Below are 12,755 nucleotides of genomic sequence, written 5' to 3' on the forward strand. Positions count from 1 at the left end.
ACATGTGACACTCTAATAAATATCAAGAGACACGCACAGCTAAAGCAACCTAATCCACTTGAATCTGCTACTGTATTCAAACGTTGGTCACTCGCTACTTTACCCTCGTACTCCATCCATTACCAAACTGATGATTCCTAGATGCCCGAGGATGTGTCCTGTTAATTTATCCGTTCCTTTAGTCAACTTCTGCCATAAATTTCTTTTCTCACTAATTCCCTTTGGCACATCTACATTCGTCGTCTGATCTACCCATATTATCGTCAGCACCACGCTTCAGAAGCTTTTGTTCTCCCTAGTCTGACGTGCTTACTGTCGGTGTCAAACTTCTGTAGGAGCCTACACTGCAGACAGACACCTCCAGAACAAACTTTCTTATGAAAATTTATATTCCATGTTAGCAAATTTAACTATTTCAGAGTATCTGTGTCTGCATTTAATATCCTCTCTACACTGGCCATCATCAGTCATTCTACTGGCCACACAGCAAAAGTCATTGACTACTTTTACTGTGTCATTTCACAATCTAATTGCCTCGGCAATGTCTCATTCCATTATCTTAAATTTCACACTTCTGTGTATCGTCGAATTGGACTGTACACCATTGCTTCAAAAATCATTTAAATGGGCTTATTTCATATAGTTTTATGCTGGCATGATTTTGATTAATAACATGATTAATCAAAACATATTTCCTTGTACCTCCCAGTAATTCAAACACTTTTTAAAACACTAATTACACAGGACCTGCTTTATTGGTGTGAAATTAAAGTAGTGTTCTTTGTTACATTGTTAAATAACAAATTAAATCTTTAAATTAAAATAGCACAAGAATTATTACATAAATTAGACAAAATAAAACACATTTCTATCCAGGAAACATTGTATTTTAAACCACCGCTTCAGTGAGAGTGTGCTCCAAACATTAAAGCAAATGAAGTCTTGACTGACAATGAGCAAAATGGTGTATGTATTCAACTGAATGGAGACTTCACAACAAATGACAAAGTGTGTACGGGAGTCTCTACCACAAAATGCAAAGATGACTACATTTAAAATTCATGCGATACCCAGTGACAACAGGAAAACATACCTATCACCGATGCAGGTTCCACTCTCGGCAAGATGTCCTGTCCCTCCACTCACAGCACACACTGCTCCACCGAGATCTTCACGTGTTTTGTGCGAGCCTCCGCTCTCAGTCTCAGTCACGACCCCACTTTCCAGACGACCTGCCCTGTAACTGCTACCCTCCGTGTCTCCCGTATGGCCCGACTGCGTCCAGGCATCCGTCACAGCCACCGGTACCCGGTCGCCACCATCACAGCTCGTCTGTGTGCACTTGTCGCAGTGCCTCCTCTGGACCCCGTCACTCCCCACAGGCACCTCGGCGGCAGTCCGGGTGCCACTGTCACAGAAGGCACTCTGCAGTTTCTGGAAGACGTCAAACATCCTCCTCTGCTTGTGAGCCACCTCACCCACATTTGCCGCCAGCTTTAGCAGCAGCTCTGTGTGGCGGTTCTGCAGGTGGAACAGTGCCCTTATAAGAGGGTCCGACACTGGGACCCGCGACCCTCCGAGCCCCTCCGCAGTGCGTGCGTTTCCGAAGTCCGTGAGGGGTGATCCCGCGGAGCTCCCCCTCTTTGCACGCCTGGGACTGTCGCGCGTTTCAGAATTGCCGACTGTGAGGAGTTCTCTCTCCCTCACATTTATTCCAAGATTTTTGCACGGAACTGATCCCGGGTCACTTTCTTTCACCAGTTTGTTTTTCCACTTCCGTCTGCGCCTTCCCAAACTGAAAGGAGAACCGTCACTTAGGCTGCAGTCTGACGAAATAAAACCTTTGTGTGGCCCTGTAGATTTTTCTCTTTCCTTCTGAAAGTCGAAAGCCTGGGGTACCCGCAGGCCACTTACATCCGAGGCGACGTACCCCGCCCCTCCGAGTGCGACCCGATCGGACGAATCGACGTAGCGAGCGACTCCTCCCTGTCGGTCCGAGTGACCCGGTGGAAAGCTGCCACGCTCCTCCTCCACACCCTGTATCTCTCCTCCAGGTGCAGTGACTGTCGCCGAAACGGTACTGTCACACTGGACGCCCGTAATGTCGGGCAAATCCTGCGTGGGACGTCCCGTACAGTCCACAACATCCCCGAGACGCTTATGTGGCACTGCAGCAGTGCCTTCCTGCAGCTCAGCATAGTGCCGATCCGACATCTCAACACGAGTCTGAGAATTTGTCACTTTGCTCCTTTTGAGACCATATTGGTATTTTTTTGCAAACGGGTCTGTGTCAGAATCGAGGAAATTATCGGTGGTACTTTTTCCAAATGACTCACCTCTTTCTCTCATTTCCTGCACTGCAACCGAGTTCTTATACCCGAGTCGATCGGCTTTACGAGTTCCGTCCCCCGTCTTCTGTCCCACACACATATTCCCTGCCCCAACGGGCCCTGAACTGGTCCTTCCTGAAAAATTCTCAGCACTTCGCTCTTCAAACTCCTCGAAATCTGGTCTCCTCTCACTGAAGTCAGCTGATATGCGCTGGTGATCACTCTGCTCAAAGTTGCTGGGATCGACAACTGTATTTGTCTCCACTTTGTATGCCTTTATCCATGAAGGGACAGCTTTCTCTTGTATGCCATAGCGTAAAATATCTTCTGTGTTTGAAGTTTCGTGTGGAGTTTTCATCACTTTGGCAGATGCCTTTGGTGCTTCGAACAGCCCACATCCAAAAACTAGAGATGCGTCTGGCACACATGGCTCGAAGAGGATCTAAAAGAAACAAATGCTTGTAAGTGAACAAGGTACAGTTTATGCTCAACATGACTGAGTTTTTGTATGCTGAGCTGTAAAGACTGTCATAGATAGCAAGGTCACAACGAGGTTACAACATCACCTCTTCTCAATTCTTGTCAGAAAAATCACATTAAAATCTAAACAGAAAAAGGAGTGTAGGTCAAGTGAACAGAAAAGACAAGACAGCTTACATTGTTAGTAAACAAGACAGCTTACATTGCTACTAACACTCATAGAATTAATGGTGTACTTCTGGAAACTCAGCCCCGTCGTAGTTTCCCTCTTCACAATAGTCCCACTTTGTAAATCCTTGGAAGTAATCAATTGTTTCACATAACTTTTTAGGCATATTCTGACATCAACTTCTTTCCTTTATGCCACAAATTATTATTAACATACTGTTGATGTTGCAGCAGTTAGCCCTTATGCCTGAAGTCACAAATCCATACATGGAACATTTTGAAGCAAAGGCACTAGAATCTGCAAAGTACAAACCAATGAATCTGTTCTTACATGCATGACATGTTTGTCATGTGACCTTTAAGAGTGTTTGGAATATCTTAACTATATCCATTCTTATATAAAATTTATGACAGAGCTTAGAAAAAAGAGGCTGGCTATCTTTGCTTAATTTGTTGGTTAAGACAAAACTGGGCAAAATCCCTGGGTCACAGTGTACATAGTAAACATGCACACAATTTTTTATATCTCTACACCTCAAGCTGTCACCACTCCTCACAGACAAAATTGATGCTGAAGACTCTGGTCTATGAAGTTCTTTACACTAGCAGACAAGGAGTGGCTTATGAAAGTATTACACACCCTCGAACAGTCTCCCTAAGGGATGCAGACTCATTCAACAGGCTTTGCAGTCAACATCAAGATTGCAAAAGAAAGAGGTTGAGACACACAGAAAAAGAGAACTAAGAATCACTTATCTACCTTGCACTGGCCCAGTATCTGGAGTGACTGGGGACTCCTACAGAAATATGGATTTCACTGTGTTTCACTATCGTCAACAAAGATAAAAAGTCTTCTTTGTAATGTTAAAGACGCTCTAGGTCTCTGAGAGCCAAGTGTGTACTGCATTCCACACAAATGTCTTACACGGTGCAAGCTATTAGAACAGTTGATGAGAGGTTCGAGGAACGTCACGGATACACCAGACTAAAACAACTGTACAAATCGATGGTTGCCAAGCACTGTCTCAAATACACTCATCACCAGATGAGTATCGTGGTGCAAACACCAAGCTTCTGAGGCAATGTAATTAAGGAGACTACTGAAACAAAGACGTCAGACAAACTAATAAATGGGTATGGATACCTTAATTTTAACAAGGTTTGGGGCTAGACACTCAATTCAGTGAGATCTTGCTGGCTATCATCTATCATTTCTACGAAAAGCTGCAAGAATGTGAACTTAACCTAACAGCGCACAGTTTGAAAAACTCGGGAAAGTCAAAAGACACAGTGGGCATCAAGAGTCGACTCACAATCGGGTACGAATAGCGGCATGAGACCAAATACAGTTCATAGTGTGGTTGGAGCTCAGGCAGCAATTACACAAGGCGGCACAATTCGCAGCACCTGAAGAAGACAAGTGGGTCAGTCGTCAAAATATTGGGTATAAAATGGACAGAATTCAGCTGAGCCACCCTGAAGTACACTGCTATTCAGGAAGGCTGAGGAAACCTGTGAGGTCACAAAACACATCAAAAATAACTGGGAGGGAACACACACACACACACACACACACACACACACACACACACACACAAAGAGAGAGAGAGAGAGAGAGAGAGAGAGAGAGAGAGAAGACAATAATGACTACAAATTGGAAAAAAAGTAGTGTCCTATAAACTTATACCTATGAACTAATACTCATTGAGATACAGGCCATACTACTTGTGTGGTGAGCAGTCAGCAATCAGTGGTGTAAGCTATGTTGGCTGGGTTCAACTCTGTTTCTGGCCCTCCGACTATGATATTCTTGTCAGACTTGGCACTTGCAACTGTCTCCAACAAGAGTCATTCCATTTGCATCATTTCAAGTTGTGCAGGCCTGAGCAGAAGACCAATGTTGCTGCAGTTAGTGAAAACGTAGATAGTAATATGGAGTCCTACTGTTCCACACAATGATGGAAAACAATACAGCTTTAGAAGCAGAGCACAATCCTGCATTGAGACAGTCATGGTGAACATCACAGCCATGAAAAGATGACAAGCTGTGTACCCAGTGTGTGTATACCAACTTCAAAAGGTCGTGCGCATGACAGGTGTTTTCATTTACGTATCCTGACACGTACAGCGCCATCTATTATCAATTTTCACAATATTTTTTTTCTTCTTCCATACGTTTTCCCCCTTCTCCGATAATATTCCACTGCAATCTGACGTCATTCTGACCAGTGGTCTTATTTCTAGTGTTTCGAAAGTTTAACTTTAATTATAATCACCCCGTATTATACTTCTCTATGTGAATGGTACCTTGTTGTTGTTGTGGTCTTCAGTCCTGAGACTTGGTTGATGCAGCTCTCCATGCTACTCTATCCTGGGCAAGCTTCTTCATTTCCCAGTACCTACTGCAACCTACATCCTTCTGAATCTGCTTAGTGTATTCATCTCTTGGTCTCCCTCTACGATTTTTACCCTCCACGCTGCCCTCCAATACTAAATTGGTGATCCCTTGATGCCTCAGAACATGTCCTACCAACCGATCCCTTCTTCTAGTCAAGTTGTGCCACAAACTTCTCTTCTCCCCAATCCTATTCAATACCTCCTCATTAGTTATGTGATCTACCCATCTAATCTTCAGCATTCTTCTGTAGCACCACATTTCGAAAGCTTCTATTCTCTTCTTGTCGAAGCTATTTATCGTCCATGTTTCACTTCCACACATGGCTACTCTCCATACAAATACTTTCAGAAAAGACTTCCTGAGACTTAAATCTATACTAAATGTTAACAAATTTCTCTTCTTCAGAAACGCTGTCCTTGCCATTGCCAGTCTACATTTTATATCCTCTCTACTTCGACAATCTTCAGTTATTTTGCTCCCCAAATAGCAAAACTCCTTTACTACTTTAAGCGTCTCATTTCCTAATCTAATTCCCTCAGCATCATCCGACTTAATTCGACTACATTCCATTATCCTTGTTTTGCTTTTGTTGATGTTCATCTTATACCCTCCTTTCAAGACACTGTCCATTCCGTTCAGCTGCTCTTCCAGATCCTTTGCTGTCTCTGACAGAATTACAATGTCATCGGCGAACCTCGAAGTTTTCACTTCTTCTCCATGGGTTTTAATACCTACTCCAAATTTTTCTTCTGTTTCCTTTACTGCTTGCTCAATATACAGATTGAATAACATAGGGGAGAGGCTACAACCCTGTCTCACTTCCTTCCCAACCACTGCTTCCCTTTCACACCCCTTGACTCTTATAACTGCCATCTGGTTTCTGTACAAATTGTAAATTGCCTTTTGCTCCCTGTATTTTACCCCTACCACCTTCAGAATTTGAAAGAGAGTATTCCAGTCAACACTGTCAAAAGCTTTCTCTAAGTCTACAAATGTTAGAAACGTAGGTATGCCTTTCCTTAATCTTTATTCTAAGATAAGTCGTAGGGTAATTATTGCCTCACGTGTTCCAACATTTCTACAGAATCCAAACTGATCTTCCCCGAGGTCGGCTTCTACCAGTTTTTCCATTCATCTGTAAAGAATACGAGTTAGTATTTTGCAGCTGTGACTTATTAAATTGATAGTTCGGTAATTTTCACATCTGTCAACACCTGCTTTCTTTGGGATTGGAATTATTATATTCTTCTTGAAGTCTGAGGGTATTTCGCCTGTCTCATACATCTTGCTCAACAGATGGTAGAGTTTTGTCAGGAGTGGCTCTCCCAAGGCTGTCAGTAGTTACAATGGAATGTTGTCTACTCCCGGGGCCTTGTTTCGACTCAGGTCTTTCAGTGTTCTGTCAAACTCTTCACGCAGTATCGTATCTCCCATTTCATCTTCATCTAAATTCTCTTCCATTTCCATAATATTGTCCTCAAGAAAATCGCCCTTGTATAGACCCTCTATATACTCCTTCCACCTTTCTGCTTTCCCTTCTTTGTTTAGAACTGGGTTTCCATCTGAGCTCTTGATATTCATACAAGTGGTTCTCTTTTCTCCAAAGGTCTCTTTAATTTTCCTATAGGCAGCATCTATCTTACCCCCAGTGATATCAGCCTCTACATCCTTACATTTGTCCTCTAGCCATCCCTGCTTAGCCATTTTACACTTCCTGTCGATCTCATTTTTGAGACGTTTGTATTCCATTTTGCCTGCTTCATTTACTGCATTTTTATATTTTCTCCTTTCATCAATTAAATTCAATATTTCTTCTGTTACCCAAGGATTTCTACTAGCCCTTGTCTTTTTACCTACTTGATCCTCTGCTGCCTTCACTACTTCATCCGTCAGAGCTACCCATTCTTCTACTACCGTATTTCTTTCCCCCATTCCTGTCAATTGTTCTCCTATGCTCTTCCTGAAACTCTGTACAACCTCTGGTTTAGTCAGTTTATCCAGGTCCCATCACCTTAAATTCCCACCTTTTTGCAGTTTTAATCTACAGTTCATAACTAACAGATTGTGGTCAGAGTCCACATCTGCCTCTGGAAATGTCTTACAATTTAAAACCTGGTTTCTAAATCTCTGTCTTACCATTATATAATCTATCTGAAACCTGTGAGTATCTCCAGGCTTCTTCCATGTATACAACCTTCTTTCATGATTCTTGAACCAAGTGTTAGCTATGATTAAGTTGTGCTCTGTGCAAAATTCTACCAGGCGGCTTCCTCTTTCATTTCTTACCCCCCATCCATAGTCACCTACTACGTTTCCTTCTCTCCCTTTTCCTACTACCGAATTCCAGTCACCCATGACTATTAAACTTTTGTCATCCTTCACTATCTGAATAAGTTCTTTTATTTCATCATACATTTCATCAATTTCTTCATCATCTGCAGAGCTAGTTGGCATATAAACTTGTACTACTGTAGTAGGCGTGGGCCATGTGTCTATCTTGGCCACAATAATGCGTTCACTATGCTGTTTGTAGTAGCTTACCCGCATTCCTATTTTTTTTATTCATTATTAAACCTACTCCTGCATTACCCCTATTTGATTTTGTATTTATAACCCTGTATTCACCTGACCAAAAGTCTTGTTCCTCCCACCACCGAACTTCACTAATTCCCACTATATCTAACTTTAACCTATCCATTTCCCTTTTTAAATTTTCTAACCTACCTGCCCGATTAAGGGATCTGACATTCCACGCTCCAATCCGTAGAACGCTAGTTTTCTTTCTCCTGATAACGAAGTCCTCTTGATTAGTCTTCGCCCGGAGATCCGATTGGGGGACTATTTTACCTCCGGAATATTTTACCCAAGAGGACGCCATCATCATTTCACCATACAGTAATGCTGCACGCCCTCGGGAAAAATTAAGGCTGTAGTTTCTCCTTGCTTTCAACCGTTCACAGTACCAGCACAGCAAGGCTGTTTTGGTTAGTGTCACAAGGCCAGATCAGCCAATCACCAAGACTGTTGCCCCTGCAACTACTGAAAAGGCTGCTGTCCCTCTTCAGGAACCATACGTTTGTCTGGCCTCTCAACAGATACCCCTCCATTGTGGTTGCTCTTACGGTACGGCTATCAGTATTGCTGAGGCACGCAAGCCTCCCCACCAACGGCAAGGTCCATGGTACCTTATCTGTAAATAAAATACGAGCTTTTAAGTGTAGATCTTCTAAAGTGGCATGACGGCATTTTAGCCCAAGAGCTCGTGCACGCTGCAGGTGATATGGAGAGAGTGACTGCTCATGCAAGTGTGATCCCAGAAGACCATTGTCAATGCCTTTGGCAGCTTCAGTTCCATGCACATTTGTTTTGAGATGTAAAATGCTCTTCCAATAACTTACATTTGATAATGAGATATCCACTATGTGGATGTACGTCAGCTCTTGATGAATCAAAAATTTTTCTACTTAGCTTATTCTTTTACTGTCCCATTCCCTTTTCTTTGGGGTATTAGTTTTTCAATTAGTTTCATCAGTACAAAGAAATTGTACGTCTTCCTCTGGGGGACTCTATGTTCAAGTTATAAACAACATCTCACTTTAACTCACGTGTCTTTTGAAACCACTATTGAACAATGAAGCATAACAAATCTCTTCATTACAATTCAATTTCCAAGATTTTCTACCTTTGTTTTACAACAATTAAAATATAATGTATTCTTACACTAAGACACAACTTCTCTTTAAGACAACTAAAATGTGGCTGCTCTCTCTCTCTTCCCACATCACGCAAGCAGGCTAAACAGAGGTACCATAATAATGTACATGTAGACCAAAGAGTTTAATCATTTGCAAAGATATTCAACAAAAGTGTTTATATCGTTCTTAAATAAATTGACACGAAAATATTACAAAAGTTTGCATAAACATGTATGCAGTCGACTTTACTCAAATAGGCATATTTATATCTTTGTTAATGTAACTGCACAGATGTTAAATTTGTGCCCAGTGTAACAGTAGTTCATAAGCTATAAAGATTGATTTTTTTACAAAGTTTGTATTTTTTTTAAATTTTTAATCCCCCCCCCACATACACAAAGTTACTGATACACACCAGTATCAGAGATTTCATACTAAGTATTAGGCTCAATTACATGACAGGATTCAGTCTTCTATTTGTCACAGTATCCCCTCCCGCATATCTGGTGTATTAACTGTGTGACGTCTGTCATGATCCTTAGTCCTCGTGGCATACTGTTCCATGTCTGGGAGTTGCCGAAATAACTTGCAGAAAACTTTTTTTCACCCAGAATGTGATGCTAAGGATCTTGTTTAGTGTACCTAATACCCGCCTGGTGAATACACCGTCAGCTAAACTGTAGCAGCACAAGATCCTCAGCATCACATTCTTACTGAAAAAATGTTTTCTGCAAGTTATTTCAGCAACTCCCAATCATGGAACGATATACCATGAGGACTAAGGTTCGTGACAGACATAACACAGTTCATACACCAGATACGCAGGAGGGGATACTGTGACGAACAGAAGATTGAAACCTGTCTTGTAATCGAGCCTAATATGTAGTATGAAATCTCTGATACTGGTGCGTACCAGTAACTTTGTGTGTGAAAAAAATAAAAAAATTTAGAAAAAGAAAATAGAAACTTTGATTTTTATACAATCTTTATGGCTTGTGAACTACCATTTCACTAGACACAAATTTAACATCTGTGCAGTTACATTAACAAAGATACAAATATGCCCATTTTAGTAAAGTCAACCGCATACATGTTGATGCTACCTTTTGTAATGTTTACGTGTCAATTTATGTACGAACAATTTAAACACCTTTGTTGAATATCTTTGCAAATGACTAAACTCTTCAGCCTACATGTACATTATTACGGTATCTCTGTCTGGCCTGCTCATGCAATGTGGGAAGAGACAGAACAGTGACATTTTAGTTGTCTTAAGATAAGTTGTGTCTTAGCGTATGAGAAGACATTATATTTTAATTGTTGTAAAACAAAGGCAGAAAGTCTTGGAAACTGAATTGTAATGAAGAGACATGTTATACTTCACTGTTAAAGAGTTGTTTCAAAAGACACACGAGTTAAAGTGAAACGATCTTTATAACTTGTACATAGAGTCTCCCAGATGAAGTAGTACAATTTCTTTGTACTGATGAAACTCATTGAAAAATTGATATCCTGGAGAAAAGTGAATGAGATTAGTAAAAGAATAAGCTAAGTAGCAAAATTCTAAACTCATCAAAGTGGGTACGCCTTTCAACTTCACTCGAAAATGACGAACACCCACATAGTGGATATGTCATTATCGATGTAAGTTATTGAAAGAGCATTTTACATCTTGAAACAAATGTCAAATGTGCAGGGAACTGTAACAGTGGTCTTGTGGAGTCACACTTGCATGAGCAATCACTCTTTCCATACCACTTGCAGCGTGCACGAGTTCTCGGGCTACAATACCCTCATGCTACATTAGAAGAGCTACACTTCAACACTCATTTTATTTACAGATAAGGTACCACTCACATAGAGAAGTATAATACAGGGTGATTGTAATTAAAGTTAAACTTTCAAAACACTGCACACATAACACCGTTGGTCAGAATGACGTCAAATTGCAACACAATATTATTGGAGAAGGGGGAAAATGTATGGCAGAAAAAATAAATAATGTGAAAATTGATCAGTAGATGGCACTGTATGTATCAGAATATGTAAATGAAAACACCTGTCATGCGCACGACCCACTGAAGTTGGTATAAACACACCAGGTACACGGCTTTTCCTCCTTTCGCGCCTGCAATGTTCGCCATGACTGTCTCAATGCAGGATTTTGCTCTGCTTGTAAAGCTGTATTACACAAATGATGACTGTGCACACCTTGTTCTGCAGAAGTTCCAGACATTGAAGGATTTGAAGAAAGGCATTGGTCCGATGACTACCATGGGTCTGGAGAAAATTATTCGGAAATTCAAAAAGACAGGTTCTTTTGGTGTGAAACCTGGTAGATGGAGAAAACAAATTAATCTGACGTCAGTGGAAGCAGTGGCCACAGCAATGCAGGAGGAGACAAGTAGTGATGTGCAAACGTGTAGTGCACGGAGAATTGCCTGAACATTGGACATACCTGTGAGCATGGCGCGTAAAATCCTACAAAACATCCTTCTTTGCGATCCGTTAAAAATTACCCATGTGCACAAGTTGCTTCCTATTGACCTGTCAGCAAGACAGACCTCTGCTTTAGAATTTCTTGCTCGCATGGAGGTAGACAATGATTGGCCGTGAAAGATTTTGTGGGCAGACGAAGCCCACTTTCATCTAACAGGATATGTCAATACACAGAATTGTCGAATATGGGCAACAGAAAATCCATAGGCAAATCAACCAGTACCACTTCATCCTGAAAAGGTCACTGTGTGGTGCGGGTTTACGGCATCATTTATCATAGGGCCATATTATTTCGAAGAGATGTGTTTCCGGTCCTGGTACCTGTACCGTCACTGGTAAATGCTACGAGTGTCTTTCGCACAACCACGTCATTCCAGCTCTCCGACAGCATGGATGTGTGGATGGGATCATTTTAAGCAAGACGGTTCACCTCCGCACATTGCAAATCCAGTTAAGCTGCTGCTCAAGCGCCATTTCAGAAATGCTAGAATTATCAGCCATCATTTCCCTACAGCCTGGCCATCCCAATCACCTGATCTTAATCCGTGTGACTTCTGGCTGTGGAGCTATCCGAAAGATGTTGTGTTCAATGTTCTGATTGAAGACTTAGTTGCATTGAAGGCACGCATTGCGCAACACATTCTGAACGTGACCCTGGAAACACTTCGATCAGTTACGGAACATGCTGTTTCTCGATTTCAACTTGTTACAGAAAACAGGGGACAGCATATGGAACATGTTTTGTTAAAGTCACACAGGAATTAATAATCAGATTTGATTTTGATTGCGGTTTTAGCCTCAGGAGAGTTAAAAACTGATCTGAGTGATGCTTTTTATGAGGTTTTTGGCCTCAGGAAAATTAAAAACCAATTTTTACCGTCCAATATGATATGACCTTGCCGTGGTGGCTGGGCTTATGTAACTAGCAGTATCACATCTGTACACCCATGCACACTGAGTAGTACAGTTTGTTTAACGTCAAACTCACACCTTCGGCATTGTTGTACGATTCATTTATCATACTTTGCCAGACATATTAACAGCTGCCCTTTATCGCCAAACTGCAATAATAAATTACCCACAGCATTCTCACCAAAAGACGACGGACAGGATTTAAGCACTACAGGGCACCGCTGCACATTCTATGCCACGTGCAAAAGTACCTATCGTCGACATTTGGTAAGC

At 41.6% G+C, this 12,755-nt stretch overlaps 1 protein-coding gene across 4 annotated transcripts in view; it reads right to left on the minus strand.

Moving 5' to 3' along the window:
- LOC126108481 (uncharacterized) overlaps window positions 1-12,755 on the minus strand; it is a 155,868-nt gene that overhangs the window by 127,950 nt on the left and 15,163 nt on the right. For all 4 annotated transcript variants that reach the window (XM_049913733.1, XM_049913736.1, XM_049913734.1 and 1 more), the window contains exon 3: window positions 1,094-2,772. In XM_049913733.1, the coding sequence (XP_049769690.1) occupies window positions 1,094-2,772 (1,679 nt within the window). The remainder of the gene's footprint in view (window positions 1-1,093; window positions 2,773-12,755) is intronic.

The sequence above is a fragment of the Schistocerca cancellata genome, chromosome 11 (genome assembly GCF_023864275.1).
Source record: "Schistocerca cancellata isolate TAMUIC-IGC-003103 chromosome 11, iqSchCanc2.1, whole genome shotgun sequence".
In the NCBI taxonomy this organism is placed as follows: Eukaryota; Metazoa; Arthropoda; class Insecta; order Orthoptera; family Acrididae; genus Schistocerca; species Schistocerca cancellata.